Source organism: Asterias rubens, chromosome 10 (assembly GCF_902459465.1).
Source record: "Asterias rubens chromosome 10, eAstRub1.3, whole genome shotgun sequence".
NCBI lineage: Eukaryota > Metazoa > Echinodermata > Asteroidea > Forcipulatida > Asteriidae > Asterias > Asterias rubens.
The window spans coordinates 19,836,441-19,856,471 of NC_047071.1; the positions used below are offsets into that span (position 1 = coordinate 19,836,441).

At 37.3% G+C, this 20,031-nt stretch overlaps 1 protein-coding gene across 6 annotated transcripts in view; it reads left to right on the plus strand.

Annotated features, from left to right (window-relative positions):
• The window catches only part of LOC117295370 (tropomyosin-like), a 43,322-nt gene that overhangs the window by 18,265 nt on the left and 5,026 nt on the right, over positions 1–20,031 (plus strand). For 4 of the 6 annotated variants that reach the window (XM_033777978.1, XM_033777980.1, XM_033777983.1 and 1 more), the window contains 5 exons: positions 3,505–3,550; positions 5,239–5,310; positions 6,469–6,539; positions 6,753–6,891; positions 7,845–7,914. In XM_033777978.1, the coding sequence (XP_033633869.1) occupies positions 3,505–3,550; positions 5,239–5,310; positions 6,469–6,539; positions 6,753–6,891; positions 7,845–7,914 (398 nt within the window). Of the gene's footprint in view, positions 1–3,504; positions 3,551–5,238; positions 5,311–5,434; positions 5,507–6,468; positions 6,540–6,752; positions 6,892–7,844; positions 7,915–15,863; positions 15,987–20,031 lie in introns of all 6 variants that reach the window. The other 2 variants (XM_033777979.1, XM_033777981.1) reach the window with 2 other exon arrangements.

Consider the following 20,031-nt stretch of genomic DNA (forward strand, 5'->3'; position numbering starts at 1 on the left):
GTCAAAGGTACATGTAAACCCGAAGGAGATCGGATCTTGTAGTCTTTTTATCCAGCGGGTGAAATATCTTGAAATAATTGTTTCAAGTTCACAGTGCAACCACACATGGATTTGACACCCTTAGTTAATCATTTAAAAAGCATGGGGCAGTGTAATCAAATGTAGGGGGGGGGGGACTAGTGGGAATCTGAAATAGTTAATTGATTATAACCCTGTAAAGATCTTTTGGAAGCAGACTTTGCCCTTCCCATTCTGTTTAACCTTGGTCTGAGATTACAAAATGTAATTTGAGATTAAATAAACCCATGGTTTATTTAGCCCTACATGTATAGCACGAGGTTAAATTAAAACTCCTGGGAATCGTAAAGCTCTGGTTGACCTGCCTCAAAGCTGTTTTATAATGTGATTGTGATATTCCAAGTACATTCCTGTGGTTCTAAATATGGAAAATATCTTTGCCAGAAGGCTTAGAGCCAGCGTGTGTGCATCTCTCAATGCAGTGTAGTTTTTATTGCCATCAGAGCCTGTCATAATTTAATGTCTTGTTCTGTTGTTAAGGATTCGTGCTCATTCCACTGAAAGGGATCGTCTGAACAAAATGAATGTGAATTTATATAGTCAGGTACAATGTATAATGAAGTCAGATGTTATTTCTTTGCAAATGAAAGTATAATCTGACAATACACCGACCAGCAACAGTGTGCAATTTGTAGAGATGGTTACTTTAGATCCAAGTTGTGACCAAACACTTGTAAATAATCCAATGGGGTCAAGAAATTATTTCTGATTATCAAATGCATAATACCACGTCATAATTGATAATGGTGCCTAGTTGAGAATTCTCCTGAATATCCGATACATGTAAATCTACTGTGTGGTAGTAGAATAAAGAAAGACAGTTCTCTAAGAACCAACTCTACCTGGCAAGTAGATACACATGGTGTTACCGCAAACCAAATATATACAAAGTATTGATGCCTAGTTGCCTACATAGTCTTATGAAAATACTGTGACGGTTTTTGCTGTTTTCTCAGCCTATTATACTGCATTCAGCTGAAACTTTCACATTACTTTTATTGCATCTTGCTTCGTTATTGCGTTTATGAATCAGCATGTGCCCACAACAACCAAACCATGACCTTTGGTTGAGAGAGGCATCAGTAACAATCTGCCGTTTCTGAAGTACAAATAGCAATCAGAAATGAAAGTACTACCCTAATAAAAACACAGACACAGTGTCACATTGCTTTTCTAGACCCCAGCTGGCTTCATTTTCCAAGGTGTGAAAAATCTGTAGCCTTAATAAGCGCTGAATAATTCGACACTCAAGCATTAATACATGAAAAAGGAGACAATCTCTGATTGTGAATGCGGAAACTAGTTACAAGGACCATGGGCAGAGGATTTCCTGTAAATGTATGTCCAAATAATACACAGCTGGTCTGGCATCCACCACACCTGACATTCCGGCTGACAGACCAGGGAAAGATAGTTGCCTGAAACAGGGCAATGAATGAACAAATTCTCTTGAGGTGTTTTGATGACAGTCAAACAATTCCCAGGGACCAGTGGTGTGATCTGGAAAATGGATGTTGCACAGAAAAAAACCAGGCGACTAATAACGTGGTTTATAAATTTCTGTTAATGAAATCAAGTTACCCCAAAAAATTAGTCGAACTGTGACCTGTAGGCCTGCAGATAATGCAAAATGTCAGTTTTAGGTGGCAAATTCATGTCTGATTTAGATAGATGCGAGTTGGAAAACCCTAAATAGAGAAAAACCACCAATCTGGCAAGGATTGAAAACCCAATTCACAATTCACTTTAGCTCTCCTTGTCTTTGGGACAGTTTAGGACACTCCGTTTTGTCAGTAAAAATTTAGGTCCCATGTGAGTGTTCTTTCAATTTAAAGCAACGTTGACCAATGTTTATGCATCATGTAGAGTTCCTGCAGTTGGTGAAATTGTGACCTGTCACGGTCTTGTTAGTGGTTTGATACTTGAGTAATTTAGCTGTGGATATTCTAGGAAGAGGTTATATTCTGGTTTTAGATGGGTTGTAAAAATGGGTGATACCAGGTTACATGTACCCACTTCCCATCATTCGGTATTGAAGTCTTCATGTAGTTCCTGTTTGTTTGAAGCGCTGCGGTCATTGGTCGAGTGCTGTCTGACGACTGGATCATATCAAGTTGATAACATTTCTGTTTAATCATTCTCGGCTCTACCATTCAAACAGGAACTTCAGAGTGTTGATATTAAATCAGTTATTAACAGAGGTCAAATTTGATGTTGATTTATTCATTCTCATGCATACTGTACCCTCACATTCCTTAGGGGATCGGTTAAACTCTTATTGGGGTTGGAAAGATTTATATTTTTTTAAAGACACGATCAGTTTTGATGTGTTTCGGTCCATAGCGTGTACATTATCATACTCTTCTTCAGAATTATAATGGTTGTTTTGTAGCATGGGATGGTATTAGTGTGGGTGCCAGGATTTGTACTGGCACATTATTAACGCAACAACGCTGATTCGTGAGTTGCATTCTGAAGTTGCATGTAGCACTTCAGTGTACAGTGCTCATTTTGATTACATGCAGGGGCTAGGTATACGCACGTCAGCATCCCTGTGGTGTGCAAGCTATGTCGAGCAGACACTGCATTGGTAATGAACTATGTCCAGCAGACACTGCATTGGTTATGAACTATGTATTAGTCATTGAAAGATGACTGTGTTTCAGAGCTCTGTAGTTTCACTAGCTAGACACACAACCTGTGAATGCTTATGATAATTAATTCAATCCTCAGTAAAAACCCTAATGCTACATGTATACTGTGTGTTAGACACCTGTTATGTGAACATGAAACCCGGCAATTGATTGGGTATTATTATTTTAGCAGGTGCAAGTTTACATGTAGTCCACTGGGAAATAGAACAAAACAAACTTGGATTTGTGTTGTCTTATTCACGAGTACATGATTTTTACAGTGTTCAGCACAGGAAAATGTACCTGTTTCCCCCTCAGACATGCAATGTGTTGTCTGGCTGGCTTTTAGTTTTATGGGCATCCTGTTTTGAATGTGGAAAGCCTACTTGAATTCTGTCATTTTACATGTAAAGGTTCCACCATAAAAACAGTTGTCATCTAGTTTAACAAAAAGAGTGGCCTAGTACAATCCAGGGCATTTCATTACAGGCAAATTGTACATGTTTCATCATAATAACCAATTACATGTAGTATAAAAGAATTGTAAAATTAATAGCTGGACAAGATTTGATATTCCTCCAATGAGCCAAGTACAAATCATGCCTGTCTGAATGTCACTCTTCCTCTTCATTTATGGCTCTTTGTATTCTGAGTTTATACGCCTTCTTTTTCTCTGGTTACAGCAAATTTTGAGACACAATGTCCCAACTGTAATTTCTTCCTTTTTTGTGTGAAGAAAGACAGCCTATTAATCTTCTCTTTCTTTCTTTTATCTTTTTTTTTCTGTTCCCAGGGCAACCAAGGCTCTTGAGACTAGGAGCATGTCTGATGATGAGAAGGTAGGCTTCCTCGGTGATGGCTAAATCTTATTAAAAAAGAATAAAACAAGTTTTTCTGGCAAAAAAAGAAGACTGAACGAAGACGATCAGAGAATACTGCTCGAAGCGTTGAGTCTTTTCAGAACCAACAGGACTACTCAAAAGAGATGTACTGCAAACCTCATTTGATTAACAAATTTATTCAAAGTACAGACCCCATTGCATCAATATCACACACGGCTTTCATCTGCCCATTGTCTGCCACTATGGGAGTTGTATTGCAGGTGACGATGTGGTGTGTGTGTCTAACCCATGAGTGTGTCACTTAAAATGGTGCTGCACAGGAAACAGGGAACCTGACTACCAATATGGTGCAACCATGGATGATGATTCAGTTGAGCTTGATCAATGTGATCAGAATGCTCTGAAATAAATTCTCTACTAAAGAAACAAGGTTCAATCTCAGCAAGTTTCAAGGAAATAATGTTTTAAAGAGCTCTAAAATGAAAAGGAGCAAATTGTTGCTTTTTCCTCTGGGGATTTGTGAAAATTACACAGATTGCAATTTTATGGAAAGTGTTTGAAATCCAATCAATTTCCTGTTGCATGACGAGTTCAGATTAGAAAGAGTTATTATTAAGTGTGACCAGACTTGTTTGGAATGAAAGACGATCCATTGCGATAAAATTATCATTTCACGAGAAATTGATTTTTGTCTGCAGAACTGTATGATCTTGTTCACATGTCTCGTGTAACAGCTGGATAATTTTACCTCCAATGCACATAAAGGAATACATCAAACCATTTGTAAATCCCAGATATTCCTCTAGTCAACCGTAAATTTGTTGGTCCTATTATATTTTTGGAAACGAGAGGATTGTCCATGTTTGTGATAATCAATCACAACTAGTGTGTATGTCTGGGCAACGACGGGTTCACCTAAAAATGCAAACAGAGCGCTTTGCGCAGGACAATGGTTGTTGATTCTAAAGTTCCATATTCACAACTGTTTGCATTCAGGTTTTAGTGAATATTTTCCAGTTTTGTCACCTGAACTTGAAGAAGTCGCAGAAAAAAGATCATGACCTGCATTTTAGTTTTGTATACTGGTGTTGTATTTCTGTACTCTGGTTGCCATTTGTGTATAAATTTCTAAATTCTATCACTGTTTTGAAATCTTTGTTGTTGAATGAGTACCATGCATGACGATATGAATATCTTTTTAAAGTACTGTCGTAAATGTTTTGTTGGAAGTTTGGCCAAAAACATTTTTTGTCACAATCCACAGTTTGTTTGCAACCCTGAATTTGCTTTGTGTTTTTCTTTGATAAAGTACCGTCTGCTTTGAAAGGTCAAATTAAATCAATTTTGTTTTCTTTCTTTTCCTCTCGCTGAATATTCTCTGTTTGTTTCTGTTCGTCATATTCTGCACCCCTTCCTCCCTTTCATCTTTAAATGTGTTGTATATCATTTTGTGAAATACACTCCCGGTCTTTTGTTTTTCAATCCATCCCTCATCATCAACTCTATTCCTCGTAACCCTTTTCTTATGTTATTTTTCTTCCCTTGGCTAAACTCTTCCCTGCTTTATGTGTATTTCTTTCCTACTTGTAATGGATGTATGCTTCATGGACTGTCTCTCCGCACCTTCCTTTCCTGATGTGGAACCCCGCCCATCTGGACACGCCCCTGCCCCGCCCATTCTTCAGATCAATGAACTTGAGTCCCAAGTGCGGCAATTCAAAGAGACTTCAGAGGAGTCAGATCGTAAATATGATGAGGTACCCTAATTTGAATTTTATATTTTACTAACCATTCTAACTTTGTCCCCCATCCCGGGGCATTTTGTTTTTTCATTCTTCTCTACGCCTACTTTTTGCGGACTTTGCTTTAAAAACTAAAAAGATCAACACACTTGAGAAGGATCTGATAAAGTGGAAGAACGCAGGTGATCAGTTTGAATTTCAGTACAAGGAGGTAAAGAAATTATTAACATTTTCTAAGTGGAAAGCTGTCGTGCATGTACTGGTATTTGGTAGGACTATCAGCTTATATTTGTGATGGAATTCTGTTAATTCGTGGTGTCAGTGCAAAAAAAAGCATTTGCAATAAATAAATATGTGGCAAGATACTACATTTTTGCCTGGAGCATTTTTGTGTTAGCCACTACACTTTTGCAAAGTGAAACTGGGCATTTTTGCACTGACGTGACAAGTCGTACTTCTGTTATCTTTTGTACTATTGTTTTAACATGATTTTATGTAAAGAAAAACAATTTTTTTGTGTAAAATTTGTTCCTGGCAGTCTTGTGGTATTTACTCTCCAATTTGAGCCCTGTATGTACATGTATGTGATATGGAATGGAGTAAGTTTTGTCCAGTGGTTATTTTATTTTGGGAGTGGAAGCTTACTTGTGTGCCTTGTCATGTTATTGTGCAAATTTGGTATCAGTTGCAGGTTTTCATGGGGAACAACTTGTTTGGCTATCTTTATTTTGTTCACAAGTTTTTTTGTTTTTTCCTGTGGGAAATGATGGTTTGGCTGCAGCTAGGCTATATTGTTCAGATTCTTCAGAAATGCCAAACATGCACAAATAAAACACAAGCCACACCAGTTGTATGCCAAGGGGATTGCTTCCGTATACTATGGGTGGTGAACATTTTTCATATCAGCAATTATTTCTCTCGTCTTTGGGACTGTCCAACATTTTTCTGGTCGTACAAAGAGGATCTTCCTTCCCCATAAGTAGTATTATCAAAAACAATTCTTTCAAAATTGAATTTGTGACACCCGACCAATCTTTGTATGACTGAGAAAATTATGGATGGCCCCTTAAAAATGTTGTTTTAAAAATAAAGCGTCAGTTGGCAGTTGTTTGTTTTGATCTTGATGGATGGATCTATTCTAACACATTTACTGATGCTCATTATCTTCCAAAGGTTCAAAGAAAATTCACTGTTACAGAGCAAGAGTTGGAGCGTTCAGACGATCGCTGCAAGGATTTAGAAAGGTTAGTTCACGTTCTTCTTGTTTTTCGTTACGAGGGAGAAGGGCAAGACAATCTATTGTTGAAAAAACAAGATTTGTTCAGGACTGATGCGGCACTTCAAGGGGATTGCAAATAGACCAAGTCGAACCCCAGAACCTGAGGTTCCGTAAATATTCCTAAGATAGTTTGAAGTTGATGAGACCATGTTGTGTTGTTTCTTTCTCCCCTCTGCAGCAAGCTCAATGAACTTACAGAACAGGTTAGCGCTTTGCAGGCAGCTTGCAAGTCTGCTGAGGCCAGATACGAGAAGGCTTCTGAGCAAGAGGAGACGCTGGCTGTAAGAGTACAGGAGCTCAAACTAGAGAAGGAAGATGTAAGTATGGACTCTTGGATCCTTCTACAATCCCAACCAAAAATGGGTAAACATTCTCTCCCGCGTCCCTCATCCCCCGTTCAATGTTGATGGGAGCGCTGAAGACCGCGCAAGGAGAGCCAACATTGAAGGGGGCCTTGGTGCAGGGGGCCCAATGAGATACGGCTGGGATTGTAGAATAGTGGCTGAGTTTTCTGCTACGAAGAGGATCAGGCTTGCAACAATAAAGAGTTGAGATTGTTAAACTTATTTAAGCAAATCTTTTTTGTTGAGTTGTCAGCGTCAGATGCCCATGTTTGAAGCAGTTCCCAACCCTCAAACTGGGCATATTGTGTAATAGATTCACAGATGTTGAACATAGTGTGCTGGCTTGAATTATGCACTTCTGAATAGCTTATGGAAAATAGTGTTATGTTTACACAAAATGCAATTTACAGGAACTTTGTCAAACAGTAAGAGATCATTTATATTGATCATTGCAATGAGGATGAAAAACACCACATGATATAATTTTACCCTAGACTGATGTGTTTATAGATAGCGGTAAAATTTTTCTTAGATTTGAGTAGAGTCTCTTTCTAAACCACGGCTTTGACTCTGTCGCCATTTTGAAAACATATGCTTTGGGTGCCGGGCCTCATACAGGTGGGTGGAACCTTAGCTTTGCTTTAGAAAATGGCCATAAAGTCCGATTCATACTTCCTGCGAATGCATAGCGAATTTTGAGGTCAAAGGGCTGTTTTCACGTCAAACATTTTGCAGGACTTGAGCACAAGTCAACTGATGCGAATTATTCGTTGTGAATTTGTGACAACAATATTTGTATCGCATCGGCATTCGCACGTAGTATGAACCCAGCTTATATTAAGGTCAACTCTAAACTTAAGTTTGAATGTTATCATCAACGCTTTTCTGTTATTTTTATCCCTTCTTATTTTGCTTGGTGACTGTAGCTGTCGAACCGTGACGAGTTTGCCAACCGGTCTATTAAGACCCTTCAGTCACAACTGGATTGTGCAGAAGGTGAGTCCACTCCGCTAATCACAATGCATGATGGGATTATTACCCATCATGCACAGGTAAACAGTTATAGGCTTTCTTGTTTGTATACGTGTACAGGGCCGGAGGTAAGAATTTGGTGTTGTATCGTAGGTGTGGTTTATTACCGTTCAACCGGATGTTAGATGCAGTGGTTACATAAAAACGTTGATCTATGCTTAGTTTTAAAAATGTCATATGTAGATATTAGAACACATCAGGAGCAGTAGATAGAGGTCTGGTGTAGAGATATTTTTTTAACCTAAATTTAAAAGCTCAGGAGTGCACATTGGGGACAAATTAAATATAAAAAACCAACCACCAACCATGTTTCAATATCTCCTCTTATGGGAATTCATAATGAAGTTGTTCATCTCTTGTGGCCAAAACCTCAGGACCGGAATTAAAAACAATTTGTTGAAAAGTTTTGATGAATTTATTGGCCATTTTTCAAAGCCCTTTCTGGAAGGAGCGAGGGCACCCTTCAATGAACCGATTCTGCGTAACTCCTGGAGTGTTTGTATACAAACCTTCTCTACTTATGTTGTCTTTGGCTAGTCTACTGCAGCATTAAAACTTGCTGTTGATCGAAATTTGTGAAGATCATAACACAACAATTACAAAAACTCATTGGCAGCAGAACATGCAACACTTCATTATTGTCTTCTCCAGATTTTATTGTCTTCTCCAGACAAGTTTATATTTCCACTGTCGCTTTGCTGGTGTTTCCAGTTCACTCTATGATGTGACAACCCTTGTATCTGTATTATCCATTATTTATTTACAGATATTCCTTTTTCTTTCTGAATACAATGATTTGAAGTCAATCTTTTTCCTTAATACCTTGGTTTCAGCGTTCAGCGATAACCCCCCGTCGTGCTTTTATAATCAATGTTCTCTTCTTCTTAGCTCGTAGAATTTTCCTTTTTTTTTACAATTTCTGTTGAGCACATTGCGAGTGAGTGATGCTGTAATAATATATTTCATGGCTTGATGTTTGACATGCTTACCACTAAAACATTAATTCATTCGTTCATTAATCGGCTTTTTAATAATTATAAAAAGAGCAAACCTTTCATGCGCATTCATCTTGTTCTTGTCCACATTGTTCCTGTTTTTGTGTTTTTCATGTAGTTGTGAACTTGTTACACTATATTGCTGACCATCATTCCTAAAGCTGATCATTTTTTTTGTCATCCCAGAGTAATATATGAATCACACACTCAAGGTAAACCTAGCACAATTAACAAACACATTTCATGGCTGCTCAAACATTATAATGATCAAGTACCTTGTCTGAAATTGGGGCCTAAATTGTTTTTAATGGACTTTTTGTTTATGGTTTGTTAAGGTGGGCTTCATTATATAATTTCCAGAGTAAGAGGGGGGGATCATGTTGGTTGTGACGGACCTAAGCATATTCAAAGGAGCTTGAAATTCCTTCAGGACAGTTTTGTGTCCCCACTCAATACTCAATACTAATACTAAGTATTACCATGGAGGCTATTTCTACCTCCATGGTATCACTATGACCAATGCAATCACATGTACAGTGTGTAAAACCAACCTCTACACCTAATTTGTACTTGAAATCTGCCCACTCAAATAGATTAGATTTTTCCCCTCTACCAACTCAGCTCCTTTAAGTTCACTCTTGTCAAAAAGATCACAGCCTACATTCCATGCATGTATATGATAATCATGTGGCTAGAATGCCAGACATTTTACAGTGGTATGCTGGCAATGGCCTCCAGTAGTAGGCACTGTGTTACAGCTCAGAGTGTATGCCCACCAGGCTAGCAAGAGTATGGACCTTATTATGGGATAGGGCTGTGATGTCACAAATATGCATTACCTTATATGGTATGGGAGATTCATATTCAGGGGAAATCACAGTTTAGAAGTGTAGGATAAAATTACTTCCACAACTGAAACCACACTTAAATCAAAACACTTCTGAATATAGAAAATACAATGACTAGATATTCAATTCCCATAGTAATATTACAGTCAAGTTAGATAAATTCACAACCTACCAGTACAAATTGTACTCGGCTTAAAAGATTTGTCATTTATTTGAAATCAATTATGAAAAGTCTTTCAATTGTTCAATTTTGGGGGGAAGTTTGTAAATGTAAACAATATCATAAGAAGGACTTGCTTATGTCAACTCTACACTTTTTGTCGTTAATTTCTTCTAAGGTGTTGTTTTTCATACTGTTTTTTTTTCAGTCTTTATCTTTCTGTTTTTTTCTTGTAAATTCTTGTTGATAACTTTGATTTTCCATGACCTTAATACCTTACTCTAATGTCTTATAGAGAGTCTTCAAAAAAGAAATCTTGTTCTTTTTAACACCCGCCTTACTCATTGCTTAATGCTATTTGAATCATCAGCTGAAAGACTTCATAAACATCGTCAATAAAAAACAACATGATTGCTAGAGCTGTCAAAAGAGTCACAGACTTTTTCTGTTTTGTGTGATCAGCCATATACATGAAATAAGCAATTTTGGCTTAATCGTTTGTTCAGCATGTAAACACATTGTTCTTAATATTGGTTGTTGTAACAACCAAAATCTGCAACTTATGCATTTTTCAGAAACAGTTTTCAGTTCAGGGGGAAATATTTTACAGAAAAAAATGGTTCTAGTATGAATTTCTTAATCGGTAATGTTTTGAATTAAACTTAAATTTGTCATCCTCAGCAAAGTTTAATTTTCCATACCTAACCTTTCTACTAATAACATCAGCCCGCTTTGTATTTTTCTCTTAACTCTGTTCTTGGCATGGATGGTGGTTTGATCACAGTATAGGTTTAATGCTAGCGTCTTTATCTAAATTTAGCCAGCCACAGGAACGTGGTGATTGATTTAACAAGATATCAGCCTGAAATGCATGGTTTTTGGCAGTGCTGATCGGGACCAATTACGGAAATCGGAACAGTAGTTAGATTAAGGGGAAGGGGGTCAAACAAAATGGGTACAGAAATAAAATTTATTTTAATTATTTGAAAATAGTTAGATTCATATTGGTTTCAGATATGTGGACATTTTTTTTAATGAGAATGTTTTTTTGTCAACTGTGAGTCGACATATTTAATACTATTGTGGTCGTGCGTTGATGTATAACTTTCAGCAGACACTGATATTTTTAATATTGGTACAAGTGGTACTTATCCACTGGTTATGTCGTACTTCATCTTGTTGTCAGTTCTGTGTTTTTTGTTTATTTCATGGACGGTAGGTTTTTGCTAATCGAAACCAAAAGGTATGATGTTTGAACTAACATTAAGTTCAGCTGAACTCCACTGCATGTATGGGTTGTAACAACTCTAGACAGTAGAAACGAATTATCGATGCATCTGCGTTTTTAATACCCCTGTCGAGTCTAAACAAGAGTAGATAATTCTAGTAGGAAAAACCAACTCTCAATAAAGTCATGTCCGAGATACAAAACCAACTTTCAATCACACTGAAACATCATGGTTGATGTGAAAGGATATAGTCAACTTTGTGTGTAACATAACATGACTATTGAATGTCTTAAATAGGGAGTTCATTGTAAAATCTTTAAGTGTTTGCACATCATTAGGTGACATCCCAAGGAATTCGTTTCTTTATTTGGTAAATGAAGATCTGCATCAAGTTCTCAGTAAGAAATTGGGATAAGCAAGATCAGTGATAAGCCTACACATTAGTTTTAAGACAATTGACATTGTCTCCACTAACTGGTACTTTTCTATTGTGTTCTCAGCGAGAACATTGGAAAAGGACCGTTGAGTGGTTCGCACCACCTTTGTTTCAGAAGTCTCCTACTGGAAATCAGCTCTTACGCAGAACTTAGAAAGATATAATCTGAAATGTGTAACTGCCTAGCAATCTATTGAACTTCAAAACAAATGCCAATAAAAACTTGGTAATGTGGTGTATGAAAAATTGTCCAGTGAAGGAACCTGAACTAGTCTAGATGTTATGGTAAACTCTCTATGTGAAAAACTATTTGGGGATATTTCAAAACAAATACCCCCAAAAAAAACTTGGCTGTGGAGCATAACAAAATTGTTAAGTGATTGACCAGTGGTGCACACCCTCCAGGCACGTTCCATAGAGTGATGTTCATTTAAGGCCCATTGTGAATGTTCATTTGAATGGTCATTGAACGTTTTTAACACTAGTTGACATCGTGGTTTGAGTTTTTGCATGGAGGTATTAATGGATGGTCCGGCAACAACCTTATTCAGTTTGATTCTAGATCAATAAAAAGAGTCGATTTTAATAAGCACAATTTAGAAAAACAAAATCATAGTGAAATTTGTCCCCAAATTCTCTCTGACAAAAACTGAATGGTCTTGCAATCCCATAATGAGGGCCTAAAAAAAAGAGTCCAAAATATTAGAATTTAAAGGGAAGCAAATGCTTCTTGGTGGAAATACAAAACAAAATTCATTCTTCCTGAACTTTGGAATTAAATCCAGCTTAAATGTTGTTTTAAATTATTGTTGCTCTTATATTTAACCAAACAATATCTGGGGGATATTTTTTATATTGAAAAGATCTTGATCTGGTTAGCTCATTTACCTAGTTTGTTTTGTTAAGCTTGCGCCAGTTTCACTTAGTAAGTTTAGGGAACATATATCCGATATATAGGTGTACAGCATTTGTCATTACCAAAGCTTGAGAGCATGGGTGTGGAATTTCTTTTAGTTTGTTTGGATTAATAATTAACAAAAAAAGGAATAAAACCAAAGAAAATACACCAGTCATGAGACCGCAGAGTTTAAAGGCGAGATGACGCAGTGGCACAGTCCTAAGAATGACGTCCCATCAAAAGGACTTGTTTCCCTCGGTAAGAAGGAATTTCACCATTTTGTGTGGTTTGACTTTTTTTATTGATATATTTTTGTATTCAAGTCGGTGATTATAGAATTAAAAGCATGGTGACCAGTGGATTGGATTAGTTAAATCCATATGACTATCTTTACAATCCAAATATATATGTGTGACAAGCTAGATGTAGCGGTAAGAAGTTTGGTTTAATTGACAAGTACCAGTTAGAATCTCTACTTCTTATAAGTGCTGTATTCTGGCTGGTGCCCTGTGGTTGAAATGAACAACAAGATGTGAAAAGTTAAAAGACAAGGATTTGGTCTCTGTCGTTTCTTTAAGTAACAGGTGCTTGTCTTTGGGTTTTTTCTTCCCGCAATCAAATTGTCACAGTCTTTTCTTGATGATGGTTGTGATTCTGGTACCCTTGAAATGGAAGTTTTCATTTTCCTGCCTTTAGGTCTCTTCAATTTCTCTGTAACATTTGTATTTGTATTTAACAAATTTGTTTGGGGAAATGTGGTTGATTTTCACTTCTCACAAAACCTAAATCTTCAAAATCTGGACAAAGGTATGAATTAATTCAAGTTGTGTTTACTTTGTTGATGGTCACATTGGTCTGTTGTGAGGCTCTTGGTTTTTGGTTTCTCGAGATCTCAACAGTACATTCAGTGACTCACTATGTAAGTGGCTTTAAACGGTTTACAGGATTCTTGTGAAAGACTACATACAGACATTACACAGTTGAAGTATTCTAACTATCTTGTTGTCGGACATACGTCTTTCAGTTTCTGGGTTTCTCTTATCATCTTCATACCTTGTTTCAGCTATGCCTGCCCGGCTTATCTAACGTATACATGCCTCAAATCCCGTATACATAATCATTGCTGTCATGTGTTACATAAAGGGTTCTCCTCTATTAGACCCGCACATGGAATTGCGGCTGCAAACAAAGAAACTCTTTCTTTTTAACTTTTTGTTTATTGACTTCAGATCAAATTCACAACAGCAGAAAGCAAAAAAAAACATTTAGAATGCTCAAGATTGCATAGTGTGACTTTGGAAACCAAAGAAGAAAAAAAACAACAAGTACAGCATATTCCGAGGACATTATTTTTAATTCAGCGTGCTTTGGCCAAACTTGATCCAGATTACCCCATAGTGTTAACAAACACCTTTGGAGAACCCTAACCTGTATGACCACTCCCCATTGAGCCCTAGGCTCCCGCAGATGTAGAAAACATTGTAGAGCGTCTATATTGGGCTTGAGCTGGTTGTTGCTTGGGCTTGGTGGTGTATCAACATTCTTATTATCAAAACCAAATCAAACTTTTTAACTTAATACCATGTGCTTTTACTAGACTAGGCAATCTCTTTGTACTCAATTGGCTAACATCTCGTGGTTTGTAGAAGTGTTCAAAAGGTTAACAAGAAACCTTGAGTCCAATCTTTTGAAAGTACATTGGTCATGTACACATTCAACATTGTTGAAGACATTTTTTAAAAATCCATTAAAAAACTCTTCCTGCGATAAGATGATGCTTTACAAAACAAAAACACACCAAAATGAAAACCAAGAATTTCCTTGTTTGTGGTTGTGAACAGGAAACATTTCCTGTCATAATTTCATCGGCATTACGACTGCCGGACGTTCTGATTGGTCAATTCACTTCAAAAAGGAAATGCATCAGTGATAATGTCAACAAACATACTACTGTCGCTACAACATTGATAGTTACCGCGGCAACAAAAGTGGACTGAGGAAAAAACATTTTCAAAACAAACATCGATTTACATCTGAATGTTTATTCATTCCTGGAAAATGTTTGCTCTAAAATTAAATCTGCAACAAATGTTCCCAACAGCACTGTGGGAATATAATTTCCTTCTGTCATTAATTTTACATTTTTTAAAACAATTTTTTTTTTCAGATCTCGGATGTTAAACAGTTACAAAATTTAAGCCTTAATTTGTTTGTTCATGAAAAAAAAAATGTTCAACTTAACCTAGTATAACTCCTGAAATTTGTGCATTTTGACCAATAATTTGACCAATCACAAGGCAAGGACACTTTCCGCTGCCACCTCCCATTGATTCATTGAGATTTGTAGAGTTCTCTTGCAGTGGTTGCACAGGATTGGACAAAAGCAGTGCCGACAGCGGTGACCAAAACAAATTTTGAAAACATTTTTATTAAATACTTGATTGTGCACCTCAAGTCTTCATTTTGATTGACTGGGTAATGCTTACTCTCATATCTAAAAGGGAGCTTGTTTGGTTCCGTTGTTGTTCCTACATACCATTACCTAAGACCACTGAGATGTTTGTCCAGTCCTGTGCTATGCTTACTGGCTCAAAATCAGTCACAGCTCCATCATTTCCAAACCGCTGCTAAAGCTTCAGCCTTGCTGAATCATCCAAATGTCATATGGGAAGTGTAAAGCCTTCCTTTGGAGAAAAATGTTTCATGGGTCAGTTTTGAGGAAGCATTGGAGATGGGTGATAGAGATGCTTGGTGGCAGGAGATTGCACTGTCCTCCTCAGATCACTGTCTTGTGAACCCTGTCCTCCTCAGATCACTGTCTTGTGAACCGAGTTACTCTTGGTTAAAACTTCATCTGAATGCAAACTGTAGCAACTTACAGAAGAAATGGCTATAAAATAGATCTCCGCACAGATGATGTCGACCAAGTTACAGCGTGGCTTAAGTGCTGTAACTTGGTCCTACAGAATATGTCGACCAAGTTACAGCGTTGCTAAATTGCTGATACTTGGTCCTGCAGATGATGTCGACCAAGTTACAGCGATGCTTAAGTGCTGTAACTTGGTCCTGCGTTTCCGACAGTTGTGTAGAGGCAAAATGGTTTCTCATGCTTCTCTGCAAAGTAGTGTGATGTCATCAGTGCTAAGGTCTATTGTTTGTGACAGAAGACAGTTTGATGTTCGCCTTGAACTCTTGTGAAGTTAAAACCATTACAAGCTGCTACGAAGCATCACTGATCTATCCCCCATCTTAACCACCCCACCCCCTTAAATCCATCTGTGACTGATTTGGAGCCATACCCCCTTTATTGTTAATCTTCTTAAGTCTGCATGTAACATTTCCTACAGATCATCTGTCTGCCGAGAGAGAGAAATGCAACAAACTTAAAAATGAGCTGGACGAAGTGACTACGGAACTCAACCTACTATGAGCAACGCATCAATCGTCTTCTATTATCCAGTCCCTCTGTGGTCGGCATTATTCCTATTTTTGGTTTTGTTTTTAAAATTAATTGTAAACCCCCGAAGGGAGGTGATTCCATAAAGGTTGGGAGAGTGGCGCATAAATGGTCTTGAAGTTGGGAGAGCGAATAGCAAAAGGCAACACTTTTTTTATTCAAGTACAGCCAACAATAATATTTCAGGAAAAAATGCAACAAATGACACTTGGCGGTGAGTTTTTTTCACAGAATGGTGGCGTGAATTTTACCAATTTGTGTACTTAGACTCTAGTTGTCAGGTCAAACGCAATTAAAAATGGAAGATATTTTGTCAATGCAATCACAAAATCTCCTGATATTGCATTTTCACCTGTTTGCATTCCTTGGGATGTATATGCCGATATTACAGAGAAACCTGCCATATCATTTTTGAATTAAGACCACTGCAACTCCTCCAACAGACTCTCTTGTGCCTTAATCCCCACCTTGGTCTGGAATCACCCCCTCATCTATCTCTCCTTCATTCTGCTGTTCTGAAAACCCTCTCTTTAGACCTAGCAACTCACTTCAAAAGCATGTCCCATAGTTTTGATGTCGTGTCAGTTTAGTTTCCCTTGAACCTTGTCGGCAGAAAGACAAGTTCTGCTTAGTAGACAAGTTCTGCTTAGTAGACAAGTTCTGCTTAGGAGACAAGTTCTGCTTAGTAGACAAGTTCTGCTTAGTAGACAAGTTCTGCTTAGTAGACAAGTTCTGCTTAGTAGACAAGTTCTGCTTAGTAGACAAGTTCTGCTTAGTAGACAAGTTCTGCTTAGTAGACAAGTTCTGCTTAGTAGACAAGTCCTGCTTAGTAGACAAGTTCTGCTTAGTAGACAAGTTCTGCTTAGTAAACAAGTTCTGCTTAGTAGACAAGTTCTGCTTAGTAGACAAGTTCTGCTTAGTAGACAAGTTCTGCTTAGTAGACAAGTTCTGCTTAGTAGACTCTCAAATTGAAGCATCTGCCGCTTGCATGTTGCATGGTGGCTATGTGTCTGCATTAGAGCATTAATAACCAAAAAACAAAAACCAACACTTGATTCAAACTCTTCTGCTCTCAAGCTCTTGAGAACTTTACCCAAGATTTGATGGGGGTAAGTATGTCAAGGCACTTTTTGGGAATCCAAACTGCAAAGCATTGGGACATGCATGGGTTGTTGCCTTTGAAGAGGGGCTCCAAGGTTAAATTCAGTTGTGTGATCCACTCATTTTCCAATAGGTTGAGTCTTTATCAAAATAGGAGGAAAAATTACAAGTCTGTAACCTTGCATTAAAATTGTGTAAAATGCCACTGTGTTTGATATCCTTCAAGTGCAGTTTTTGTCCAAATCCAAAAGCATTCAGTGAACTCAATTTCAAGGAATTTTCCGTTCATTCCTAGATTCTGATGAAATTCAATCCAAACGGCATTGAATTTGAGCTCTTGGCCTGCGCAGAAATGCCTGTTTGGAATGTACAGACCCGGTTGTTTTTGCTGTCTGATGATGTCATTTTTCAAATTTCTCTCTGAAAGAGTATCACGTCAATTCATACTTTACACCATTTTAACGTGTGACCTTAAACTTGTAACTTTCCCCCCACTTTCATGAGAACTCTATCTATTGGAAAATGAGTGCATCACAAAACCGAGTTTGACCATGGAGCTCCTCTTTAACAAAGCTATATCATTGAATTGAAATGTTTCCCATTGTGATATCTTTGGAGCTGGTTTGCTAAAATGACTAATGCGCAACAGACAAATTACTTCTCCTTCTGCCTAATTAGCATAAAGGTTGTATGCAAATTACCTTAAAGGTGTTACATTTCATCAGTGATAAGGCTTTATAATGCAATATCTTCCTTTCATATGTGCCTGTCAAAAGGCAGCTGCTTCAGGGCGCTGTGACCTAAACATTTGTTCATAACAACTGCGAAAGCAGAAGAAATGTCATTCTTTGATAATATTCACTGTGCATTTCAAATATCAAATGCCATTGCTTAAAATATGCAAATAGTGAGACAGACTTTTATGTTTGTCTCCCATAACTTAAATTTGAATTTGAAAACAAATATGGCTCCTTCTGTGCATCAAACTTATATATGAAGATCAAACTTTTCAGAAATATTTATGAAGGCATTTTGCCTGCTACCAGCGATTTTTGCTGGTATGATATTCGATAAAAGCCGATGTAAAAAAACTTGCTGTGTTAAATTTTGTATAATAGCATTCTTAATACTGTAGTGGTTTATGCCACACACCTAAAGTACTTATGTTAAGTTGGTGACCGGTTAATGCACTCACTATGTTCACAAGTATTGATGAGTCTCAATATTTTCACACATGGTGATGTGTATTCGGCAGATCTGGTTGTTTTCCCGTGTGACTTTATCGTGATTTGACTTTATTGTCGTAACATTTGCATAATGCATGATTCTTCTTGGAGAGCCCTTTGTCATCAACATTTCTTCCTTCATTCAGCAAAGAATCATATTCTGTACACAGATAGAGAGTGCCTAACGCATAAATCCAATTTTTAGTTTCCAATTGTTCAAATTAGGAGAATGTGGATCGTAAAATCACGGATCCTGTTGTCAAAAGATAGGTACAAAACTATACTACCTTTGGAGTCAAAAGATTTCATAAGTATCTACCAAAACTGTTTTAAAAAAACATTAAAATTGTCAGATTAGTGACCTTTTCAAACCATTGAAATTAAAAATCGTGTTTTAATTTGTTTTGTTATATTTATCTTGAAAGGTTTTGTGTATGGTTAATTCACACAGTGAACCAACAAGGCTCGTTTGAAGATACTAAACTAAAATTGGCCCTCTACTGACAGAATATGATCACTCAAACAAGCTGATTTACTGTGGTGAATGGACTACTAACAAGTCTATTGACTGTGGTAAACAGTCAAATCACTTTTAACAGGCACAACATCCATACAAACAAAAACAACATAAAAATACATGATTTATTTTCGTTTTATTTACCATGAAGTTTCATTTAAGTTACCACATATAACCGCAAGAAGTAGAAAAACTTTGAATGACAATGTTTAGGAGGAACACGGAACTCAAACCCTTAGTTTCATCAAAGCGTGATCTCCATGGCGATTTGGGCTCCATGAAAACCATTCAAAACTCCTCAACTGGAGTTTAATTGGCATAATCCTATCACAAATCTAAACTCAAACATAGTTTATTTTTGCATTTCTGTTGACAATAGCTTTTTTTGTTTGATCATTAACAAGCTTACTTGTTATTTTTCAGCGTTTTAACTTTGAAAAAAAAACCTGACAGTTTCCTTGAACAACTCTCCACCTTTGTTTTCGTAGAGGTTGTTATACACTTTAAATAACTTATTATTTCTTATAGGATGTGGAAAGAGTCGGTAGCTGTGGCATAACATAAGATGATGGGTGGGGTTAGGGACTGGGGAGGGCGGAGGTTACCACAATTAAGGGAAGTTTCAACTAAAGCAATGTACAACACAAACAAGACACGTATTGAGTGTTAGAGTTTAGCGCCCTCTATTGTTCAACTCCTGGTTTTCCTGCCCCCGCCTCAGTCTCCCAAAGTTTGTATTTTTAGTAGTCGGTGCCTTGTGATACCCATTTAAATGAAAACATGCGTTGTCCAAAATGTGTTTGAGCAAAATGCCCTGTAGTCCGTTATTTTAGAAATTCACAGTGGAATTGTTTAAACTTTTGGTGAAAACTTTTCAGCAGTTAATAGTGCATGTGTATAAAACAAGCTTTGCATCAAATACAAGAGAGAGCTTAGGTGTTGAGTTTTGTTTCCACATACTACTAACTTGCTAATTAATGAAATTAACCTTGCTGTGTTGTTCATCATTGGGTGGTCTGACCGTTCTGTGTGTCTTGTCTTTGGCTCGCCAGTGGTTCTATCATTGGTGGTGTTTCAAACACTATTGCACTTAGTTCTGTGTCAAGATGGTGTTGTGGTTCATATTGACATTCATAATATCTGCAAATTCAGTCAAGACTGAACATTCAGTGTGTGATTCTCTTTTTGGTTGCGAACATTTGTTTACTTACTCT